We start from the raw sequence: 26,025 nt of genomic DNA, 5'->3' as shown, positions 1-26,025 counted from the left end.
AAATGACCGCTGTGTGACGCGCCGCCTCCTCGCGGTTGGTGGCTGCCACTAACCAGTCGTCGATATATGTGGCCACTCTGATACCCCTCTGTCTGAGAGGGGCCACTGCTGCCTCTGTGCATTTTACAAACACCCTTGGGCTTAGTGACAGGCCAAAGGGAAGGACCACATATTCGTACGCTATCCCTTGGAAAGCGAATCTCAGATATTTCCTGTGTGGAGGATATATCGGAATGTGGAAATAAGCGTCCTTCAGGTCGATTGATGTGAACCAATCCCCTGCTCGTATGAAACTTAGCAGGGAAGAGTGTGTCAACATCCTGAATTTTATTTTCTGAGATGCTGATTCAAGACACGGAGGTCTAGAATAGCCCTCATGCCCCCCCCTTTCTTTGGGACCAGAAAATACTTCGAGTAGAAACCTCTGTGGGTCTCCTCGAGAAGTACAACTGTTATAGCTCCTTTCTCCCTTAGAATGGAGATTTCCTCCTGGAGAATATTGGCTCGTTCGCCCTGAGCTCGAGAGTACAGTATTTCTCTGAATGGGGGTGGAGCGACACAGAATTGGAGCCTGTAGCCCCTTCGTAGTGTCCTCAACACCCAGTCTGACTGTGTGCAGTCTGTCCATTCCCGTTGATGCGTGCAAAGCGGGCTGACTGGCCAAACCGTCACCTGCGAGTTGTTGGCGCCCCCTTGTGGCCGGGGCGCGCAACAGCCGCCTAGCGTGCCTTCCCGCGCTGTGCGCGGTCGGGCCGCTTTCTGCATCACAGCCGCGGGACGGGCTAGTCCCACGGTCTGCGTTATGGCAGAGAAAGATTTGTTTTTCAACATCTCTTTTATTTTTATGCTTTTCAACATTGTTAACAACGCCCTTGGCACTCTGCCTGGATGCGCTTGTCGGGACATTTTTAATACATTGTGCATTAACGTGCTTGAGTGACAAACAACTTTGTAGTATGAACAGTCTCTCAGCTTTCCCCCGGAAGGCGTGTGAACACGGACGCCGACCGTGGTCTTGCACTTTGTATGGAACATGTCGTACCGAACTTGCTCTGGAACGGAGCTGGGAGGGTACAGGGCGGTCAGCGAGGGGGGCCGACTGGACTCGCTCTCCTCCCGAGGAGAGGCTGTCAGATCACCCGCTTCTTCTTCCTCGCCGACGCGGCGGCCAGGGGGAGGGGGCGGGGACGCCTGAGGTCTGTCCCGGGGAGCCTGTTTTCTGGCCCATGGTTTCTTGGGACCTCTGGGTGCCTGGGCGCTGCCTGCTGTCTAGCCGCTCTGGGGATCTTGAAGGCAGGGGCCGGGCGAGAGATAGCCTGCGCATATGACTGCCGTGGCTGGGTCACGGGCGCTGCGGGCTGTGCTCTTCTCGGAAGGCACAGCTCCATAGCTTCATCCTCTCTCTTTTTCTCCTCACATCTCTTCTGCATTGAGGTGACTGCTGCACCGAAGAGACCCTGTGGTACGATAGGGGTGTCGAGAATTTCTTCTCTCTCCTTCGCCGACAGGTTGGTGAGACCGAGCCAACGCGCCCTCTCCTGCAGTACCATGAGAGCCATGGATTTACCCGTGGCTTGAATGGCCGTCTTGTGGAGACGGAGGATGTGATCCGTTATAACGCAGATTTCCTCCCATAGGGTAGGCATATTGTCTGGGTTAGCGGTCATATCCTCCTCCAGCTCAGCCTGGTAGGCTGATAGGAGTGCGGAGGCATTGAGAGCCCTCGCTGTCAGTGCCGCTGCTTTGTAGCACTAGGCTAGCCTGGAAGCGGTCCGACTTGGAGGGTAGGGACGGGGCAGCCGAAGATACGGGGGTCTTCGGGTGCAGGTGGCGCGCCACCACCGGCTCGACCGGTGGGATGTGGCGGAGGCCGAGGGAGTCCATCCCCTCACAATCCAGTCGAGAACCCCCGATTATTGGGTGTTTCTCGCTGAATGGCCGTTCTTTCCACGTAACTGCTATCTCATCGAGTAGCTCGGGGAAGAACGGCATAACTTGTTTCCCCGTCTTAGCCGCCGTCTGCAGTCTTTTGCCGTCAAAGCGTGACATAGCAGTTTCGGTTTGGGCGACGGGCCAGGGGATATTCAGCCTCTCCGCTGCTCGCTTGCACATGTCCTGCATGTCGCAGTAGATGGGAGACGGGGCGGAGGGTTGGTTACCTCCGTCAGGCGTTGGTTACCTCTCTCGTAGCGAGCAGCGGTAAAGCTGTCCATCCCCTTGTCATCCAGTACCGGGAAACCGATGTCAGGGCTATGTGGCACTAAGTCCGCCCAGCATGGTGTCGGTAAACCTGGAGACATGTCCGCGTTAGACTGTGATGGCAGCGTTTCGGCTGCCTTACACAGAAGCGGATCTTCTCCCGACAGGCTAGCCATGCGACTTAGCCGTCGGCGGAGAGATTTCTTGGGGAACACTGCATAGTGGATACACTCATCGGTAGAGATAACAGCGGCCCGGGCGTGGATTAATCCCAGACACACTGCACACTTAGAGTGAGTGTCCCAGCTAGCCATTGACTTGCCGCACGGGCAGGTCTTCCGGCTAGTCTCGGCTGTGCTAGGTCCGCTAGCCTCAACGTTAGCCATTTCTGGCTAAGGGTTGTAGGCTAGCTGCTAGCACGCCTCGCTACTTCACCCGTTAGCTTGTCAGCTATCAAGGGAAAACAGAGGGGCCAGGGGAGGGATATTACTATCTACCCGCTAGCAGTGCGTTATAGAGATAAAGTTATTTCTACTTTTGTCTCTCACACTGGGTATTGCTACCCGTAACCGTTCGGAGTATTCCTACTCGCAGAACAGGGAGTATTGCTACACGCGTCGTTCAGAACGAGGAGTATCGCTACTATTTTCGTTCCGAGCAAGGCGAGTGTTGCAACTCGAATCGTAACACGGGGTATCGCTACCCCGAGTCAGAGTATTCCTACTCTTCAACAGAAGTATTTCAACTCCTGTGAACGTCAACGAAAGTGCAGTTTAGCAGCAGAGCGCCCGTCGGCACGAGTTTGGTTGCTCGTATCTGTGGACTGTTTAGCTCTAGCCACCCGCACAGTTGTTGTCAGCTCCAGTGAGAAGCGAGAAAAGGTTTTTGAATGACGACAGACGCTGTGTGTACGCTTTATATAGGCGGAGGGTCCCGTCCCTCGTGACACAAGCGTCGCCTGGGCCAGCCAATGGGCTGGCGCAGTGTAATTCAGTTTCTGATGAGGTCACGCAGGTTCCCATAGTGAGATACGAAACGAATACTATGAAAGAGAACAAAACACGTAGGCCTACATTTCGCCCAAAGCTCTTCGAAATAAAAGTCACTGATATCCTATTCAAACAACATATAAATCACATAACAAACCAGTCCTGCAATAAGTAAGCTAGAAATGTACAAATGTACGGCAGGTTAATTAACATAAAATAATCACTTTTCATGGGGTTATTTACAGACACCCCCCCATTAAATTTAAAGTATTTCTATTTTGACTATAATATATTTGTATATTTATATTTTATTTGTATATATATCTATATTTGAGTAAACCAAAAGGCATTAGATCACCTGTGGTCATCTGTGAGCTTGCGCTGTGTTCTTCAGTTGGCAGTTAACACCTGAAACAAGGAAGCTGAGGACCACTACTGGGTTTTCCATTTAGTCTTTCAGGTGGGTAAATGTCACATAAGTATGTATACAGTACAGTGTGTCAGTAATCTAGGTTTTCTATTAAGTGTTCCGTTATGCATTGTAGCATATCATTGTAGGACTCATACATACATGGACATGCACCCCCCCTCCCCACAGTGGCAGCACTGTGCGCTGATTAGATAGCAGATGTTCTACAGAGGGTGATGTAACCCCTCCCTTCCCCCACCCCTCCCCTGCTGTTGTGTCTCGTTTCCCCTCTCCCCCCCCCTTCTTGTAATCTTTGGTTGTATATGTTCTATTGTAAAGTGCTTTGAGTTGCATTTCATGTACGAAAGGCGCTATATAAATAAAGCTTTACTTACATGTCGTTAGCCTCATAGCATAATTGCCTAAGTCATACTTCACTTGTGGTCAGCTGAGCCATCTTTGTATGTAGTGTCTCTTTTCAAGATAAAACATTTTAGAGTGGCCTTTTATTGTGACCAGACTAAGGCACACCTGTGCAATAATCACACTGTCTAATCAGCATCTGGATATGCTACACTTGCTACAAGTGCTCACTATCGGGGAGAAGTGCTCACTAACACAGATTTAAACAAAACATTTTGAGCAAAAACAAAAGTGTTGCGTTTATATTTTTGTTCAGTGTATAACAGCCTACTTTATGTTTACTGTGATTCTGATTAGCTTATTGATTTTAAATGGAAATACCTAGTGAATGCATGGTTATTACAGACTTTTTTAATATTGAGATTTTTATTTAATACTGTGATTTTGATGTTCACAGAACATTCCGTCGCAAATGAGGTGTTGGGCAAGAACAAAAAGCCCTTCTCTGATGCAGAGGTATTGTGTGAGGTATTGTGGGAGTGTTTGGATGGGATAGTTGAGGCTATGTTTGAGGGAAAGGAGAAACAGGAGATGTCAGAGAAACTCAAGAAAGACCATTATCCAACACTCAGCAAATACCATTATCCAACTGCACTTCCACCAGGAGAACAGTTACTGGCGGACGACCTAGTAAATCAGATAACTGATCAAGAATGCACAGTGCATTTCACCTGCTGTGGATGAGTCAACAGACAGCACTGTGGATGAGTCAACAGACAGCACTGTGGATGAGTCAACAGACAGCACTGTGGAGGAGTCAACAGACAGCACTGTGGAGGAGTCAACAGACAGCACTGTGGATGAGTCAACAGACAGCAGTATTAGTGGAACCGATCACTAACTCACGGATCGGAAAGTGTCGCGGTTTCTGAGTCACGGATCGGATAATTTTTCGGATCAACAAAACATTTTTTTTCGTAAAACCACAACTTTTATTGTGTGAGACAAAAAAAATACATTCAAGATGTCAAAACTGGTCAAATATATATCTAACATATTCTACACTCAAACATTACATATTATACTGAAATACACATTCAACTTAAATTATAGTGCAATAGGAGAGAGGGAGGAGGCGCCTGGTTGCAGCAGTGAATCACTGGGCTCTTTAAAGCAGACAAATAAACATGTTTCATGCCACTTTTAACTAAATAATAAAGTGAAACCATCCTTTAAACATGGTATGAAAAAAATGCCTACATTATCAGAAGTTGTCAAGCTGCCTTTTTCGTGCCTCCTGTCAACACACCAGGGTGATGTCGCGTCAAATGTGTGGCCATGCTCGTACGACTTTCTTGTTGCACAGTGCTTACACACCGTATCTTTTTTATAGACCACCCTTCTTCCATCATTGTTATAATTCACAGAGAAGCCAAAGTGCTCCCATACATGAGTGCTCCCATAAATAACGAGGGAGGCCTTTCAAGTTCTTCTCCGCTGCCAACGTTACTAGCGCTCACCATGATACACTTGTTGCTGTGAATTGCCAGCTTCACGTGTAGTGAGTAAACAACAGTTGTTGTTTTTTGCGCATTATCAACCTATCATTGCGCTTTAGAGTAAGACAAAGCACGCAACTGTCGCGTCTATCTTTTCATGAGAACTCTACATTGTGATTTACAAGAGATATTAACTAATATTAAGTAATATTATTACTTGTTTAAATGTTGCAATTGATCCGCAGTACACATGCGTGCCGAACCGTGGGGGGGCAATCCGTACGGATCACGGATCAGCGTGATCTGTTACACCCCTAGACAGCACTGAGAAATCCCAGTTATAGTGTTATAGTGTCTTTGTCAGGCCTATTTCAGCAAGGTCAAGGGGGAATTCTGTGAAGACATACTGGGACTGACCCACTCCATGGGCACACTAGAGGAGAGGACATTCATGAAGCCATCATGATCTTCTGGACAAAGATGGTTACAGCAGCAGATTCTCAGCAGCTTGAACAATGAACATCTCTGTCTGGCCATCACACCTTTTGTGCCTACGTTCAAGCAACTGATTGCAGGCAAACAATTCCATTTCTCCCACTAGGCTTGAAGGTATGTTGACTATCTTGACTGTCTTGAACTTGAGTGTGTGTTGAACTTGAGTGTGTGTTGAACTTGAGTGCATGTTGCTTAAAAGTTGTAAGTAAGCTTAAAGATTAAATGTTATTTTGTTATCACCAATCGGACCTCTGACCTTGAATAACAATCTGATGCAGACCTTTGAGTAATACGTTTGAGAACCCCTGAGCTAAAGGCTTGTAGGAATCATTGGAACTGGCTAACATCTCTGTTCATGAGTCCACCATATGTAAAACATTGAACAAGCATGGTGTCAATGGCAGGACACCATGGAGGAAGCTGCTGCTCTCCCAAAGGTTTGCCAAAGAGCACCACAACGTTACTGGGAAGATAGACTGATGAAACTAAGGTTGAATTGCTCGGGAAGAACACATAGCACTATGTATGGCATAAAAAGGGCACCGCATACCAACATGAAAACATCATCCCAACAGTGAAGTACAGTGGAGGGAGCATAATAGGATGACGTCAGGGTGGCTGTCTGCCAGCTGAAGCTCAGTAGAAGTCGGGTGATGCAGCAGGACAATGACCGTAAACATAAAAGTAAATCAACTACAGAATGGCTACAAAAAAAGAAAATCCGCCTTTTGGAGTGGTCCAGTCAGAGCCCAGACCTTAACCCAATAGAGATGCTGTTTAATGACCTCAAGAGAGCTGTTTACTACGACATCCTAAGAATATGGCTGAGCTGAAGCAGTTCTGTAAGGAAGAATGGTCCAAAATTCTTTGCAAACCTCCTGAACATGGTGCAAGTCTGATCTGCAGCTACCGGAAGCGCTTGCTTGAGGTTATTGCTGCCAAAGGAGGTTCGACCAGTTATTACATCCAAGGTTTCACTTACTATTTCTACTAGGACTGTGAATGTTAATTGGGTGTGTTCAATAAAGACATTAACGATTATAATTGTTTGTGTGTTATTAGCTTAAGCATATTGTATTTGTCTATACTTATATGAAGATTAGTTCACATTTTCTGACCAGGTAATTCCAAAGGGTTCATATCGTTTTTTGCCACTGTATATGGTCCCTGCAGCAATCTAACCCACAACCTAAGCGTTGTTAGTGCCATGCTCTACCAACTGAGCCACAGAGGACCACTGTAGCTGTATGAAATGTGACAGGGTCGGCTGTCGCTTGGCAGAGAAGGAATAATACAACGACTCATGCAGTATGGGTTAGCTATAATCTGTATGCTGCACAGTGCAATATGCGCTTCATATTGCCCTTCAAACGATCCACACATTTCCCTGCTTATATATCTATATCAAATCATGATACAGGTGATGGTACTCCTGCTGGGCATTGCTGCCTGACGCACCTCCAACAGTGCCTTTAGAACAGGTGTGCTGTGACACCTCACTGAACACCTATGTGGGCCTAACTGGGTCATCAGCTGGGGACCACCAGTCATTGACGTTTCGCTCCTTTAACCCCAGTACATCTCCTGGTGGCGGAGCGATGGCAGGGATCTCTCCCTGCCACCCCCTGCTGATGCCTTAGGTGTTGTTCGCCCCCCAACCCTTATGCTTCCTTCTTAGCCACAGCCAGAAGCGGCCTTTCTCCGCCTCCTCAGCCAGCTCTTTCATGACTTTCCGATGCCTTGCTCCTGTGCATCCTATGTCACGGAGTAGGCGAGCAGCTGAGGAACCTACGAAGCCCCTACACCCCACTTCCACAGGGCACGTAACGGCTTTCCAGCCAGCCTCCCTGCACTCCGCCGCCAGATCTGCATACTTGGCTCGCTTCCGCTCGTTGGCTGCCTCCAAACCACCCTCCCAAGGGACAGTGAGTTCGACCAGAAGGACTGTCTTGCAAGCCTCTGACCACATGACCAGGTCTGGTCGGAGCGATGTTTCCACGATCTCCCTGGGGAACTGGAGCTGTCTCCCCAGGTCGACCCTCATGGTCCACTCACTACCCGGTGCGAGGAGTCTTGCTGTATCTCTCTGACGGGAGGGTTTGACTCTCTCTCCAGCCCTTGCAAACTGGATGGGATGTCTGTCTGGAGCGGAAGGTCTGCTGTTTGCCTCCTGTCTGCATGACTCTGCCACCTCTGCCAGCTTTTTCAGCACCAGGTCGTGTCGCCATGTGTAGCGGCCTTGGGACAGCGCTGTCTTGCAGCCTGTCAGGATGTGCTGGAGGCTCGCATTGATGGTGTTGCAAAGGGGGCAGGTCTCTTCGGCAGAAAACCATTGGTGGAGGTTTCGGGGACAAGGCAAGGTGTCATATGTTGCTCTGATCAGGAAGCTGAGCCTAGCTTGGGGGATCTTCCACAGGTCAGACCATGACATGGGCCTGTTTGTGAGACCTTCCCATGACGTCCAGCGTCCTTGCTGGCCCTGGGACACCGCCTTTATGTGGGCGTTCCTGCTCAGTTCTTGCCACTTCTGCCACCACCATGGCTCTTCAATCTTCTTTGGAAGCCTTAGAGGTTCCCAGCAACAGTCAGAAGAAGATCGGGAGCGCAGCCTTTGCCAACTATGCCCCAAAGCTTTGGAACACATTACCTTTAGAGATCAGGGAAGCCAGCTCACTAAATATTTTTAAAGAAAGCTAAAAACGCACTTCTTCAATATAGCCTTCAACTAGCTTATCTGCACCTGCCCACTGCTCATTTGCCAGCTATTGCACTCCTTAAACTAGCTCATCTGCACCTGCCTACTGCTCATTTGCCAGCTGCTGCACTTTAAATGTTTTATCTATTTATTTCTTATATTTCTACACAGTAATGCACATGGTCTTTAACTCCACAGACTGTGGGGGGATAACATTGGTACCACAAAGCCAAGTTGGGCTACAGATCCAGTTGACTGGGATTTTACGCTGCTGTGTCTAGAGACAGACGACAGTTAGGCTACAAATCCAGTTGGTTAAAATACTGTGATCTGACACTGCCGGATCGATGAGAAAGAGGTGATTGTACGTTGTCAGAAGGTTTGAGTAAGTGCAAAAGAAAGAAACTGCAATGTTGATACTGAATTTTGGTGCAAGGTCAGCCATGTTTGAACTTGAAAGCCAGTGAGAAGTACAGAAAGACTGTGTAAGGTAGGGAAATGAGAGGGATAGGGAAAGGTATTCTGCTGATGAGAAGATGGATAGCGGTTACTAAGTGTTAAGGCAGAGGTTGTATTTTGTTTCTCTTTTTCTCTTTTTTTATTTATTGTATTTTATCTTTACCTTTTCTTTTACTGTTTTCCCCTGCTTTTATATTAATTCTATGCTATGTTTTATTATATTCACTTCATGTTCTTAGTCCTGTTGTAAAGCACTTTGAGCTGCATTTCTTGTATGAAAGGTGCTATATAAATAAAGCTTTACTTACTTACTTACTTACTTACTTTGACCAGAACAAGGGAGTCTCGCCCCTTCCAAGGCCTGCTCTACCCTCCTGGACTCTGCCGACCACCTCGCGGTGCTTCAGCTGGCCGATTGCCAAATCAACCTCCTCTTGGGCTTTCCACTTCCTTCCAGTTCTTATCTGGGTGCCCGCTGCTCTCACCAGCTGGTCAGTGGATTCCCTCAGCTCTAGCACCAATCGAGCCTTCTCTTGCTTGTATCCAGAGCTGATGGATCGCAGTGGCAGTTGAAGCGTGTTCCTACCAAAGAGGCCCACGTCTGAGAGGCATCTTGGCAGTCCCAGCCACTTCTTGATGAACGAGTTTGCCAGCCCGTCCATCTTGCTTACCACTGAGGAGGGGATTTCGCTCATCTTCAGAGGCCACATCACCCTTTGGTACAGTATGACCTGGTAACACCATACTTTGTACTTTCCGGGGAGCTGGCTCTGGTTGATCCTGGCCAGGCCATCTGCGAGCTGCTTCCTCACCGTCTCCCCCATCTGCCTGTCAGAAAGCTCTGCTGTGTAGGTTCGACCCAGGCTGCGGACGGGTTGATTTGCCAGCAATGGGATGTCCTCACCACCTGCGACAAAGATGGTGTTGTCGCTTCTGACTCCTTTCCTGATAGACTGCGTGATTTGGGGGGGTTGATCTTCATCCTCGCCCAGCTCACAAGCTCGTCTATCCTCTTCAGCAGTCTTGTTGTACACGCTGCTGTCTGGAGAATGGTGGTGATGTCGTCCATATAGCCTCTCACCGCTGGTAGCCTTTCACCTGAGGGCAGTTTCACTCCTCCGACCATCTTCCTGGCCCCTATGAGGATGATCTCGAAGGCTGCAACAAACAGGATGGGAGAGATTGAGCATCCCATGGCAATGCCTACTTCCAACTGTTGCCAGCCTGTTGTGAAGTCCTGATGGGTGCAGCACATCTGGAGGTCTTCAAAGTACTTGGCTACCAGGGCTTTAATGCAGACTGGGATGTAGAAGAAATCCAAGGCAAACTCAATGAGTTGGTGGGGGACAGACCCGTATGCGTTGGCGAGGTCCAGCCACACGACATGCAGGTCACCTCTCTCTCTTTTCGCCCTTTGGATCTGCTCCTATATTACTGCAGAGTGTTCCACACACCCTGGGAAGCCTGGCACACCCGCCTTCTGGCAGCTGGTGTCGATGTACCCGTTACTTGTGAGGTAGCTGGTCAACCTCTTAGCCAAGATGGAAAAGAAGATCTTCCCTTCAACATTGAGGAGAGCGATACTCCTAAACTGGCTGATGGTAGTGGAGTTCTGCTCCTTCAGGATGAAAACTGTGACAGCTCTTTGCCACTCTGAAGGGATGACTTGGTTCTTCCAAGCCACTCTCAACAGGTTCCACAGGTGTCTCAGGACTCCTGGGCAGTACTTGTACAGCTTGTATGGTATCCCGTTGGGGCCTGGGGCTGAGGCTGCTCTTGCCTTCCGGACCACGTCTGCTACTTCACTGAGTTTGGGGAGAGCAGCATTAAACAGGAACGCTGGGGGAGCTGGGCGGGGAACATATCCCGGGGATCCCAGCGGAGTTGACTTTGCTGGGTTACTGTATTGCTCCCTGATGTGATTCTCTAGCTCCGGTCTAGTAATCTCCAGCTTCCCGCTTCTCTTGTCCTCTAGCAGCTGTCTCGCATGCTTGAAGGGATTTTTGAAGAAGTTACTCCTCTCTTTCTCCTTCCGCCTTCTGCGTTTGCGAATGCGCTCCGCCCTTCGCAGGCTGGCAAGGTTTACCTTCACCTCCTCCCACAGTGGCTTCAGGCCCTCCTTCTCCTCTCTACTTGCCTTCCTCCACTGCTTTCGGAGTTGACGCCGCCTCTTCACCAACTGCTCAATCTCTCTCTCCCTTCTCCCCTTCTGCATTGGGCCTGATCTCCGCTTTTCAGCCATCACTCCAAATCTGCCTCTGCATTCATCATACATGATGTCTCCAATGCAGTTCAGCTTGGTTTCCACCTGGCCACGCAGTGAATGATCCAGGATGAGACTGAGGTCCTTGTCCAGCTTCTGCCAGACTGCAACCTCGTTTGCCTTTGGCCATTTGACCAGCTGCCTCCTTCCAGGTTCTCTCCTCTCTGTTCTCCGGCTTTGCCCCTGGCTGTTGGGGTTGCTTTGTGTTCTGTGTGTGTCTTCAGCGGTGCCCCCCTCAGAGGCATTGGTGTCCACCGAGGGCCCTCCTGTGTCCTCCGCCTGCCTTTCCTCAGCAGCGTTGGATCCCTCAGCACTGTGGTTTGCCACCTGGCTTTGGGTTCCTCTTGTCTGACCTGCGGTTGCAGTGCAATGTTGCTGCTGATGGCCTCCCTCTTCACACTTTTTCCTTCCCTGGTGGATCCGTAGACCTCGGAAGGTGGTCACCTTTTCCCACCCACACCTGCATCTTCTCATAATCCAAGAATCTTTGTCTATGTCCGTTCCAGTCGTTACCGAGAAATCCGTTTGAATTGGCCCTTCTTCCATCCCGCCTCTCGGAGGGCCATCGGGTTGTTTTTTCTTATTTGTCTTCGTAGTCAGTTTTAGGGTGTCCCTTTATGGGACAAGTGGGTGAGGTAACTAGCCGTCCACTCCCGGTGCAGACTTTCCTGCGGTCATCCAGTCTCTCCTGGCTGTCTTCCAGTCTTCCCTGGATGCCAACTGCCCTTTCACAGTAGTCACTGGATGCTTCCAGGTGAACAAATCATGATACAGGTGATGGTACTCCTGCTGGGCATTGCTGCCTGACGCACCTCCAACAGTGCCTTTAGAACAGGTGTGCTGTGACCTCATATATCTATGTACAACTATGTCGACCTGATTATATTTGTGTTGTTGTCGTCGTATTGTATTTTATAGTTTTTTATACTGATATGGACCTATGTGTCTGAAATAAAGTTAAAGATTGAGAGCTTATATCAACACCTTCATCTTCTTTTAAAAACTCATTACTAGATATAGTCTCTAATCACTGCACCTGCTTTTAAAATAACTTCCCCTGGTCCCTGCTGTTTTATTTACTGTAGCCTCTGTTTGCCTCTTGGCCAGGTCGTCATTGCAAATGAGAATTGGTTCTCAATTGGCATTCTGAGCGTTCCGGGGCTCTCTATTTATAAGCATACTTACAAGTAGCAATGTTGACATTTTTTTCGACATTTTACCATCACTACCATTTTTTATTATTATTAATTAGCTTACTTCAGTATTCACATCGTCTCTGTCAACATCTGTAAATGTGAAATTACGAACGGACGGCACAGCCTGCTCCAGGGGCCTCATTAATTTTTTTAAAATCTTTAACTTGCACGTAAGCAAATTTTTCTAAATGGACGTAAGCATACGTACTTCCGTCTATAAATACCAAATATACTTGAAATTGAACGCAGGTGAACAAGCTTTGTATTTACGCCCTGTGATAGCGGCTGAATTAAGCCAAGTGCTATAGGGTAGGCGTTCGTCTGGAAGCGGGAGAGGGCAGAGAAGGGTGGCTTCTCGGTAAGTTGCATTTGTAACGTTTGATCATGACAACTAACCAGGCAAATGCTTATACTGTAATAATATAATGGTCTTATTCTTATCAGGTGACACTGAAAACATGGCTGCTCACTCCCTCAATCCCCAGACACCGGAGCAAGGTCCGTTGTGGAACGCACTATAGCCTAGGCATGTTGAAGGGGAGATGGCGTTGCCTTGACAGCTCCGGAGGGATATAAAGGAAGACTGAAATACAATCATAAACATCAGTTCCCTTTAAATCTTGGATTAAACTAATTTTCTCGGCTGATAACAACATCGTTAATTTTATTACGAGCCACTTTCACTTTGCATGAATTATAGTAGGCAGTGCGGCTCACATGCCTGTAATAACTCCGCATAACCAGTAGGTAATGTGCGTACGTCAAGTAGAGCTACGATCGTTTCCAAGGTCAAATTGACTCACGTTTAAATTTTATGAATCACTACTTTGACATGGTCTTCTACGTACAACACGGGTAAGATCAAATTTGATCCAAAGTACTTTCTAGAAATGAGGCCCCAGGCGGGTTTCGAACCCCAGTCTCCTACACACTAAGTTGCCGCACTGACCACATCACCATGGACTGGCACTGTATAGATCACCATGGACTGGCACTGTATAGATCACCATGGACTGGCACTGTATAGATCACCATGGACTGGCACTGTATAGATCACCATGGACTGGCACTGACCACATCACCATGGACTGGCACTGTATAGGCTTGCTGTTCGGTCCAGACTTTGAGAAGCACTGCTGTACTGTCATTTCATAAGTATTTACTAACTGTCTGTCACATTGTTGTCATGGCAAGATAAACTGGCGTAATAGGCATTAATAGGCATGCCCTTTGTTTGTTGATCGGAAACGATCCAGCAAATTCATCACTGTGATGAATGCAATGAGTTGCAAAAGACACTAGACAGTACTGTCATTTCATTCATTTCATGTTGTATCAGCTTTGTATACTCCGAGCTGCATATTCACACAGATTATATAAAAACTGAAAAAACGATATAAACATTTGTATTTGTTTATAAAAACTATTTAAAAAATGATATGAAGAACATGATATAAAAAATGTGATATAAGAACGTGACAATGATAGTGAATAGCCTATGATGCCGGTAATAGAAATGTTGAATCCAAAATATCCACAATGATGAAAGAAGCAACTGACAATGCAATCTATATTAACTCTACATAATGATTGACTCTACTGTCCCTTTCACCAACCCAATAATTTTACTCTGTGTACCCGGACATTGATGTAATAATGCAATCAACTTTAGCAACACAAAAATAACAAATGTATGTAGGTGGGCAATTACAGCAGACAGCACTGGGGGTGTAGCTGTGTTCTCTGAACGACAGTGCTGCACAATGCAATATGTGCTTCATAGTTACTGAGCATATTTGCATGTGCCAACGACACGTCATTTTTACACGACTTTGATCGCAACATAAGCTACATGGAAATGTATCTGACACATGACTGTCATGTCATGTCATGTTGGAGTGGGGAGGTAGTGGGGAAATGTTTGCATCGTTTGAAACCTATGTCAGACACACACACACACACACACACACCGGTTGATGAATACATTATGGTACATTATCATGATAAATACATTATAAATAAATAGATAGATAGATAGATAGACTTTATTTGTCATTGCTACAGTACAGGTACCAAACAACGAAATTTAGGAGGGGAGGCTCCCCTGGTGTTTGGGAAAGGAAAAAGAAACACATTTTGGAAAAAGCATAGATGCATAAAAACACAAGAAGGTAAGGATCTGGTTTACATCAATAGAGGCTATGTACACAATCCACTGTACTATACTGCACAGATAGTCAACTAGGGTTGTCATATTTCACAAGAAAGTATTTTTTCACATTATTTTAAAGTGTCACAGTTTGCAGGCTTGAAAATTTACATGTTTGTGCCTCGGCACTAGCTGCCATACAATCCGTCCGGACTGTCCTGGGCCCAGAACTTAGGCCTTTTCTGTGTTCAGGGCCTTGACGGCCCTGTGGTAGAAGCTGTCCTTCAGTCTGTTTGTCTTAGCGGCCGGGGTCCTGTACCTCCTGTTCGAGGGCAGCTTGACAAAGTGTTCGTGCCCAGGGTGGGTCGGGTCCTTGGAGATCTTGGAGGCCCTCCTGAGACAGCGTGTTTTGTAATACATTATCAAGCAGTGAAAATACAATTGATTACATTATATAATTTGTAATTGATTTGTTCCATGTTGCATGAAAAGTCGTTGATGATTACAGACATAATCAAATGTAGGCTACTGCAATTACTTTGCAATTTACTTGTACATATCTTAATATCCTATCACTATAGCCTATATATGAACACATTATGTTACAAATATCAATCTTATTCACTGAATCACATTCAGCACATGTAGGCTATATATATATATATATATATATATATATATATATATATATATAGCCTACATGTGCTGAATGTGATTCAGTGAATAAGATTGATATTTGTAGCATTAACAAATCTTATTCATTTATTAGTGTCCCCCTGCAACCTCTGCTGATATTGAAGAGTTGCAGCCTTGGAAAAAAAAGAGGCTGGCCAATGCTAGCTCAAACACACACAAATACTGCAAAATAGCTTTAGAAAATGTAAGAATACTGGGTGGTAGAACGCACATATCTAGGAAAAGTCATGAAAGTGCAAAGATGGATTTTTTTTTCACTCCCAGGGGTCACCGTGACGACCCCTCTGTGGCTCCTCTAGTGTTAACGAAAGTAAAGCTCCGGGAAACGATTTGACGATTATGACCTCATCTCTGTTCTCTTGATGATGACAGGTGCCCTACGTGAGGGTGGCTCCAGAGGACCTGTTGGCGGCCCAGTTCCCCCGGTTCTCCCCCTTGGACCTGCGGCCCACCAACCCCCACGTCAGCCTGGCCGTGGCCGCCCTGCTCTCCTTCTTCAACAGCTCCAGCGCCTGCCTGCTCTGCACCCGGGCCGACTGTGAGTGGTACAAATGATTAACTGTCCTTATGGATCAACGCATGGTGTGGGAGTTTATCTTTCTTCCGTTCTACAAATTCTGAGGAGATCAGGCACGTTTGTAAAAAAAGTGTCTGAAATGAATAAATTGGGCAAACCTCTCAAGCACCCGCAGCTGGCTGTTATTTTTCTAATTTACATATAAAATAGCTAACACTCTTAGCATCTATTAAAATAGCTAACACTCTTAGCATCTATTAAAATAGCTAACACTCTCAGCATCTATTAAACATAGTGGGTCATCTCAGCATCATAGATGCAGTAGATAGTACTTCTGACCTGTGTTGCTTCTGGGTTCTGTGGATTTCTCTTGTGGTCAAACATTATTTCAAGTTGTAACTATCCGATGCAGCTTAGCCCCACACACTACCCATTCATCCATTCACAATTACTTTTGAAATATACTGTATTACACTATTATTACACATAATAATTATCCTACACCCCTTAACCTAGCCCCACACCACTACCCCACGTATTCACAAACCCTTTATTAGTTTGCAATTATAATATGTACACTATCCTATACCCCTCAGTTCCACACATACTCACCATTCATCTCCCTCTAGAGCAGTGGTCTTCAACCGGGGGTCCGTGACCCCTAGGGGATCCGCAGAGGTACTGCAGGGGGTCCGCCAATTTTCACCAAAATAATCAGTGAGAATTAAAAAATATAACAAAAATGATATTGAGTAAAGTACAAGCATTAATAGGCAATAATAAGCTACTTTTGACCAAAACTATTTACAAAATAAATGATGCCCATGATTCTAGTCTCACATAACGTCAGCTGAAAAAACAACAACACCTGTCTAGCAAGCTAGGTGTTGGCTAAAACGCTGCAGTTCGGTCTCCATTGCGAAATTAACGTTAATTAATAACTAGCATAACGTTACTAATTTAGTTAGTTTGATAATAACAAACCCGCCTCTTTGCTTCTCTATGCGCCGCTATAACGCGCTCCTTTACCATGCCGAGGTCAGATGGCTTTCCCGTGGATCAGTATTGGCGCGCGTCTTTGAATTACGCACAGCTATCCACGAGATTCTGCTACCGCGCGGAGCTGGCTGCGCATTTCAATGCATTTCCGCGGATTCCGCGGTGCCCTCGCCTGACGTGAAATGCGCAATTGTTGATAACTTGGAGGCACTCGAAAGTCAATTTGAGAAGTACTTTTCTGAGACTGAGTCTTGGAGAAAGCACAAGACATGGATACGGTTTCCATGCAAAGACAATGCATCCGACGCCTAAACCTGACAGCCGCTGAGGAAGATCAGCTGATCGACCTAACCACAGACAGTACACACAATAATGTGTACGAGTCACAGCCTCTCACCCAGTTCTCGATGAGCCTCTTGCCTTTTGCAAAATCTTTGTGAAAGTGGATTCTCCTCCCTCACCTACCTGAAGAGCAAATACCGTTCCAGACAGCAGTCTGAGGATGACATGATGCTCTGCCTGACAACCTCCATCTCCCCCAGAATAGACAAGCTGTGTACCACCAACGAGGGCCAGTCATCTCACTGAGGTAGGCATACCTGGCTTCCTGAAGCTAAAAGTTTCATTGTTGAAAAATAATAATAATAGAAAATATAAGCCTCATCAACAAACAACAACAACAATAATAATAACCAATCATAATTATGCATGAACGTTTTATCAATCATAAACACATATAGGCTAATAACCCAGTATATAAATAGGTTAATACGGTGAAAGAAAAGGTGAATGAAGTAAATATAAAAGTTATTATAGGCTTTAAAATGTGAGACATTTAAAAATATATATTACATGTGGGGGTCCCTGTTCTGTTTGTCTCTCGTCCAAGGGGTCCTTGGGTTGAAAAAGGTTGAAGACCCCTGCTCTAGAGGTTTCTACCCCCTTTTCCCTCTAGAGGTTTCTACCCCCTTCTCCCTCTAGGTTTCTACCCCCTTTTCCCTCTAGAGGTTTCTACCCCCTTTTCCCTCTAGAGGTTTCTACCCCCTTTTCCCTCTAGAGGTTTTTCTGTGTCTAGCTGGGCCGCGGTTGCAAAAATAATTTGTTAATAAAAAATACAAAAGTAAAAAAAAAAAGGACTTTAGGTCATAGAGAGCTTAAGGTGACCATCCTACAGTAGTAGGTGTGAGTCAGGCCTGGCCATGTGGATACAGGAGGTAATCAGGAGGAGTTTATTATGCCTGGCCCTGCGGTGTGACCCTGCTAGCACGGATCAGCTCAGCCCCCGCTGATGACTCTGCTGAACCCTGCTGACGCCAAGGCTCTGCTCTCATTAATCACGTGTGTGTGTGTGTGTGTGTGTGTGCGCGTGCGCGTGCGTGGTTGTTTGCGTCTGTGTGTGTGTGAGTGACAGGCCCATGGAGCCAGGCCACTACAGGGATATGGCCCAGAGACGGGGGTAGGTGTGGAGAGCACACAGCGCTTGCATAGAAACGGGCCAAAATAATCAAAACATTGAGTCTTCCAATCTAGGTCAAACATTTTATTTTCTGGCTGACGTTTCCACTCTAACCAAATGTATTTCAAAGCAGCAGGCCGCTGCCAGTGTTCTGCCAGGCTTCCTGATTGGGTGATTTTGTCAGTTTTATGTCATATTTGCTTTTTTCTTTTTGTCATTTTTTACATTTTCTATTATGTTCTCATAAATTCCTAATAATGCATCAGCATCACTCATTTATTTGACTGCCCTTATGATTGATTTGCAACGTAAAAAGTCATACAAGGACGTGCTTATGGAGTAATGCAAATTGCAAATGTATATTGTGAAAGAGGTACTTAGCCTTTTTCATTTAGAGGTCTGACTCACTTAAATAGAACAATATTATTCAAAGAACACTAATTCTATGATTCATCCCACTCTACTGCCTAAAAGAAAAGAACAGTTGTATCAAAAAACCTCAATAGGATTCACCACACATTGAATATCTCACAATAATTGACTAATTTGGACTAATTTACGACCATACTGGTATTATATTGCATTTCATATCATCGAATCTGCGAAATAGGGATGCACCAAAAGTTCGGCCGAATGTGTGAAAAGACAGAATGTTTACCGAATACAAGATGTTTTTTTGATGACGTGATCAAACAGGGCAAGCAACATCAAACATTACTGTTCTGTGAATGAGACAAGCATTGAGTGTTGACTGCATACTGCCAGGTCATATAATTACAGCAAACATGTCGCCAGTTTGTCAATATTTTGGCTTGACTAGCAAGTGTGTGTTGTGATTTTCAACAACGTTGAATATTTCCATTGAGTATTTCCATTTTTTCTAAATAAAAAAGTCCACAAAAGTCTTTAACCAGCCGCTGTCACACTGTTTTGAACAATTTATTGATTTTATGTTTACAACATTAACATAGGTAAATTGTAAACCTTTTTTATCCCCCCCCAATTCCCTCCCTCACAACACAAAGGACAACTACAGACAAATAATTTAGATACCCCTGCTTAAAAAAAAATCTGAAAAAATAAATAAATAAGTGAAATAAAAAATGACACAGGTGAAAACCCAGAAAATTAGGACGAAAAAATAAAAAGGTTAGGTAAAAGTTATTCTCTTCTCTGTTCCTACCCTCCCTCAGCACTCAGGCCTAAGCATTTCCCATATCCTTAACTTCTTATAACACTCCAGACATATATATTTCCAAAAATAGACTTTAATTTCTTCAGATTACATCATAAGCTCATCTTTGAACAAATCCCCAACCTTACTCAACCATTACTGCATCAGCTCTCCCCGGTATAAAATAGTCATACAGATAGGGCTGTAGTGGGGAAAATTATGTTTTTCTCCTAATATTTCCCGCGTCTTGTACCAGACATTAATCATGTTTAAAACAATGGGATTCCTAGTTTGTTTCCCAGAGCTGTTTAAGGTTTGCTGAGAAAATATACAATCCAAGTGGGAGTTTAGGGGTAAGTGTAAATGTTTCTATATCCACCCATGTAGGAAGCGATTCTGAGGAGAAGTAGAACATCATTGTTCGTAATTATGCCGCCCAATAATACCATTGAAAGTTTGGGGACTTAAGTCCCCCTGTCATATGGCAGGTACAATAAGGTTAATCTGAGCCTGTGGCTATTATTCCAGATAAAATGTGTACACATTTTCTGTAGTTTCATTAAAAGTGATGGAGGTAAAGGGATATTTTGAAATACATGTCGTAGTAGTTTGGGAAGGATGTTCATCTTCATTATATTGATTCGACCAATTGTAGAAATAGGCAAATTTGACCATCTGTCTATTGATTTAGTAATTGATTGTAGGATGGGGTCGTAGTTGGTCTCGACAATTGTATCAATCTCGGGTATGATTCGAATGCCAAGGTATGTGAAGCAGTCTGTTGGGTTGAATGCAGATATGTGACATGATATGGTGAAATGTAGGCAAAGTCATTTTTCAGTTTTTTACATATGCTTAAACTACAGATTGTAAGCTTTCAAATTATGCGTCATACATTGAAATCGGGAAGAAATTGAAGACGACATGAGTATCTGAAATCACTATCCTGAGAAAATGCCCTTCAAAGTTTTCTTACTTTTTCACACCTACACACAGGCAAGTAATGGGCGGTAACAATAGCTGGTTAACCCCACCCCCAACCACTCCCCCTCTAGATTGACAGCTGTCAATATCTGTCAGTGTTCGTCACTGGGTCAGATAGACTTTTCAAAGAGAAGTTTATAGTACATAGCTAGCTATTGCTAACATTATCACCTAGCAATGTTATTACTGTAGCTAATTAGCCAGCTTATTATTATGGAGGCATTAAGGTAGTTGCAACTGTTATTATTTTAATGATCCAAACAAATCATCAATCAGAATAAGAATAACTAAGAGTAATTTGCTGATGTCTTGTGCTGGAAATAGTGTAGTGCTCAGTAGTCAATGTCCAGCCTTATAGTTCAGTTTCAAGTTTTATTTGCCATGCAACAAGTACAAGTATAGTTGGAACTGAGGGCAACAACTGAGAACAGACTAAACACAGTTCAGCATGCAAGGTCTGTGAATTGACTATCAATAGCTAATAAACCATGACACAGTTCAAAATGCTCTATCTATGCCCAACTGTTCTTGTTATTCAACAAAATATTGCCAGAGTGTGTGGTGTACTTCAATGAGCACTCGGCTCTGAGTTAGACAGTCATGTTCTGAGCTGCTGTGTCTGGTGGGGTGGGGGGCATCAAAGCTGCAACAGAAGGAAGATAGTACATGAAAATATTGCCTACAGTTACTGGCACCCCATATTCATAAAATACTACCATACCATGTTCATAAAATAGCTAGCCTAATACATGACAATGATAATTACCATAAGTGCTGGTAACTAAGTATGTTTGTCCAACTCCATAGTTCCTCCAGGTCCAGGTAGTAGATGAGGGTCAGTGGGGAAGTGGACCTAAGGGAGAAGGTAATAATAGAAAAAAAGAGGAAGAGAAGAAAAATATTAGATGTATTGAAAATCATCAGAGTAGTGCGTTTGGCGTTAGCCAACTAGCGGCTAGCTCGTTCATAACAAAGGAAGCAACACATGTTTTTAAACTTTTAACATTTCTGTAATCTATTACACTTGACATGTTACAGTATTCCAGTATTACACACTGAACATGAGTCTTACACACAACTTTTACAATGTAGACATACTAACCGTACTTACTACGTAGACAGACTACCGAGCTACAACAATGCTAGCATGCTAACAAACAACGGTGGCCAGCTTAGTGCAGACCGAACAATGTGGTTTCAGTTAGTTGCTAGTGGGTAATAATAAAGAAATGTCTAAATACACGAACACACTGGTTTCAACTAGTAACTAACAACTAACTTAACTAACAAAAGCGCTATGTACATACATAGAAGATCTTACCTTACGAGTCTGGTCAAACAAATTCTGTAGTAAACAAATAGCGCGCTGCTTCCTGCCTCCTCCCCCGTAGCCACGTCGATCGACCAATGAAAAAAACCTGGATCCCCTCCCACAACAGAGAATTTCCCGGGAGAAATCAGGCAAAAAATAAGCTTATTTTGCTGATTAAGTACACGTATTTAACTATCGTAAAACTGTTCGAAAAAATAACGAGTGGGTAGTTCAAAACTTCAAGTTGCGTCTGATGATAAAAAAAGGAAATCAGATTTTTTGCTCAGAACAACTTTGAACGCCTTTGCCGTTTGCGAGTTCTTTGCAACTCGACCATATCATATGATGACACATATAAGGGTCGAAGCTCTGATCCTTTCAGTCTCATTAAGCAGCATCAATGAGGATTTGGAACTATTTATTTTATATCCTGAAAAGCTTCCATAGGTATTAATGTCCTACGGCAGAGCTGGGATAGACTTTCATAGGGCTGACAGAAAAAGGATAACATTGTTGGCGTAAAGAGCTACTCGATTGTCTAAATGGCCTAATTTGATGCCAGAAATGTCACCATGTAACCTGACGGCCATGGCAAATGGCTCTATGGCCAGAGTGAATATATAATTTTTTTGCCATTTAGCAGACGCTTTTATCCAAAGCGACTTACAATTACGAATTACAGGGACATTCCCCCTGGAGTAACTGAGGGCTAAGTGCCTTACCCAAGGGCACACTAGTAGTGGTGTGGCTTCAGGCGGGATTTGAACTCACAACCTTCCGATCACAAGTCCAACTCACTATCCACTAGACCACCACTACGAATATGAGTGGTGACAGATGACAGCCTTGACGAGGACCACGCAAAATATTGAATGGTTTGGAGATAATACTGTTGGTGAGAATTTCAGCTGTAGGTTGTGTGTAAAGAAGCTTAATCCATTTTCTGAAAATTTCCCCAGAGCCAAAACGGGTCAAAACCTCATATGTAAGGCCACTCCACCCTGTCAAAAGCCTTTTCGGCATCCAATGACAGAATGCCTGTGTCTGGTGAGCCCCTCCTTTCATGTAGGATATTTAATAATCTTCTGAAATTATAGAATCCTTGATGTCCTTTAACAAATCAGTTTTGGTCTAGCGCTATTATAGATGGACACTCCTCCAATCTCCAAGCAAGTGCCTTACAAAGGATTTTTGTATCCGAATTTATGAGGGAAATGGGCTGAAACAACATATGCCCTGTAGCTTGCCTGGTTTTAGAATAGTCAGGGCTCCCCTCAACAATGGGGGGAGTAGACCCTTCTCAAATGATTCCGAGAATATTTCTAAAAGTGGAGCATGTAGTTTGTGTTTAAACGTTTTGTAAATATCTATAGGCAGCCCTTCTGCCCCAGCTATTTGTCTTCATAGCATCAATTGCCTCCAATATTTCATCTGCTGTCAAAATAGCATCAAGGCTAGTCCTATAGTCCTTCGAGATATGAGGAAACTCAAGATTGTCGAGAAAATTAGCCTGGGCATCTCCATTAATGGGATATTCAGAGCTATACAGAGTTTCGTAGTACTGTTTGAAAATGTAATTTATCTCTAGGGGGTCTACAGTCTCTTCACCTTTAGCATCTTCAATTGAGTTAATGGCTCTTTCTGATTGGATTTGCTTGATAGGCCAAGCCAGAAGCCTTCCGGGTTTCTCCCCTTGGTCGTAAAACATGTGTCTAAGTTTCAACAAGCTATCCGCAGTCTGTCCTGCGGTCCGTTCATTGTACTGGGCTCTAAGTAGAAGTAAGTCTTGATGTGAGTCTTGATGTGAGTTAGTGGATTTCTTGATAAAGACCTCTCTCTCAAGGGTTTTAATTTTTGAGTAGAGCAGGTAAATTTTTTATTGTGAACACTTTGATTTGGTGCTAGTAAAGCTTAGAATTTGCCTCCTTAGGAAAGCCTTAAACGCCTCCCATCTTAAAGAGGCTGAAGTCTGTGAAGTTTTGAATAAAAAAAAGATATCAATTTGAGTACTAATATAAGTGCTTATAAATGCTGGGTCTCGCAGCCAACTCGAGTGGAAGCGCCACCGAGGTGGACTGTTAACACTAGAAGAGCGGTCACGGTGACCCCTGTGAGTAAAAAAAAAAATCTACCTTTGCACTCGATCAAATTTCAGGACCCTCCTTTCATGACTTTTCCTAGATATGTGCGTTCTACCACCCAGTATCCTTACATTTTCAAAATCACTTCAGGATAAGCTAGTATAAAGCTGTTTTGCAGTTTTTCTGTGTAGGAGGCAGGCTAAAAAAGAAGCACCCTCTAGTGATCTCTGTGTGTAAATAGCAGATTTACATTCTAAAAAGGGGGTCTATTTGACCCCCAAGGCGGCTCCACTAGTAGATAAAATAGGCACGGCTGTTGTAGTGTTAACCAGCTTCATATCCCAATAGGTCAATGATATCGGAGCGTGATCTGAGATCACTATACTATCATAACAACAGTCCTCAATTTTATGAATAAGTGTCACGAAATTTTAAAAAAGTAGTCTATATGTGAGTAGGACTGGTGTGTGCCAGAATAGCAGGAGTATACTGTATCATTTGGCTTCAAATCCCTCCAAAGCCAGATTTAAATCCCCAATAAATAATAATAAAGTGCTTAATGGACTTTCTTGCTCGAGTATGGGATTGATCAGAACCAGAGGACCTATCCCTCGCCTGGTCTAAAGTCACATTAAAGTCACCTGAGTCACCTCTTATGAGGTATTGACCCGTGAGTGATGAGAGTGTTAGAAACAAAAAATGCAGGGTCCTCCTCATTGGTACCATATACACTGACTAGGTTTAGTCTAACAAATAGTAACGTACCCTGTACAATGATATATCTGCCCGTGGGGTCCCTGGTAGTTCTAAGAACTTGGAAAGGAATAGAATCATGGATAAGGATCAGAACTCCCCATGCATGAGAATTAAAGGTTGCTGAGAGCACCTGCCCTTTCCATCTCTTAGTAATCATAGATATATTACTGGATAGAAGATGAGACTCCATGCATTTGTTTCAATCTTGCCAAGACCTGCTTCACTTCCTTTAATTTGTTTAACCCACTACAATTCCAATAAGTAATTTTAACCTCCTTACTTTGGGGTCTGGCCTAATATTTTCACTTTTCTTATCCATGATGGGTTTGAGTGAGAGTACCCCTGAACAGGAGACGGCTGTAGTAATGAAGAGAGAAAGATACACAAAAGAAAAAACAACATACATCCAGACAAATCACAAACTGGAACCCCTAAACTAGTTAACCCCAAAACCCCTTTAAGGGGTCCCCTTATTGAAACTCCAATCTATGACTACCTCTACAGATCCATAGAAACGTCAGTATATATATATTCCACTCATACCTTCCTGTAACATTGTAAACTAATAGAAAGCTGTTTCAGCGCCTTTATGCACCCGCAATTATGGCACTGAAGATTTAACTACATTTTAAGCACCTACACAATATGTATACCATCCTCTAGCTTGGCTGGGCCCACAGTTGTCCGATTCAACAACTCCAAAAAAAATAGAGCATGTTTTAATAAAGTTATAGCTTGCATGTCGGTAAACAATACAACAGCGCCCTGTATTGGATATAGTTTACTTACTTGTTTCAGGGACATTATATGATAGCACTCTTGAAAAATAGCACAACTCAATTGTTTTCCCATCTGTTGCGATGCACAGTTCAGTCACCTGCGCCAGAATGAGCTCCCAACCTGTCAATAAAGCACTCCAGCCTCTGACGGACTCTCAAACATGTGGGTACGTTGTTCGTGAGTAACTCTCAAACGGGCCGGGAAGACGATTAAGGATTATTAAGGGAAGACGTTAAGTTTTAGGTGAGAATTAAGTGTTCTAGTAAGGATTTGTTCAAATAAGCAGTGGAGCTGAGAAAGCGCCACCTCTCAGCTTCCTGTGATAGTTGGACTTCTCCCGCTATCACAATTTTTACGTCTTTCATGAAATTAGGAAATATTACATAACAAGTATATACAATTTCGAACACGTAATTACATTTATTTAACTTATGCAATGGTACACAAATTGGCAAAATAAATGAAAAACTTCTGGTATGCACTCGGTATTCGTCCAAGTGTTTCCTTAATTTCGGTTTTGGCTTCGGCCCAAAAAATTAATTTCGGTGCATCCG

General features: G+C 44.4%; 1 protein-coding gene and 1 long non-coding RNA gene across 2 annotated transcripts in view; one reads left to right on the top strand and one right to left on the bottom strand.

Moving 5' to 3' along the window:
• The window catches only part of LOC308155963 (glutamate receptor ionotropic, kainate 4-like), a gene marked incomplete at both ends in the record, with an annotated part of 149,780 nt that overhangs the window by 14,968 nt on the left and 108,787 nt on the right, over positions 1 to 26,025 (top strand). The window contains one exon of the mRNA XM_080529327.1: positions 15,785 to 15,950. Within this exon, the coding sequence (XP_080385453.1) occupies positions 15,785 to 15,950 (166 nt within the window). The remainder of the gene's footprint in view (positions 1 to 15,784; positions 15,951 to 26,025) is intronic.
• Positions 20,961 to 21,920, bottom strand: LOC308155120. Its single transcript, XR_013937391.1, has 3 exons — positions 21,864 to 21,920; positions 21,309 to 21,395; positions 20,961 to 21,185 (listed from the first exon to the last, which is right to left on the bottom strand). It is a non-coding gene; the product is annotated as an uncharacterized lncRNA (long non-coding RNA).

This window comes from Nansenia antarctica (genome assembly GCF_963989245.1).
Source record: "Nansenia antarctica genome assembly, chromosome: 4".
Taxonomy (NCBI): Eukaryota; Metazoa; Chordata; class Actinopteri; order Argentiniformes; family Microstomatidae; genus Nansenia; species Nansenia antarctica.
The sequence above is the reverse complement of the archived record's forward strand: the minus strand, read 5'-3'. Positions and strand labels throughout refer to the sequence as shown.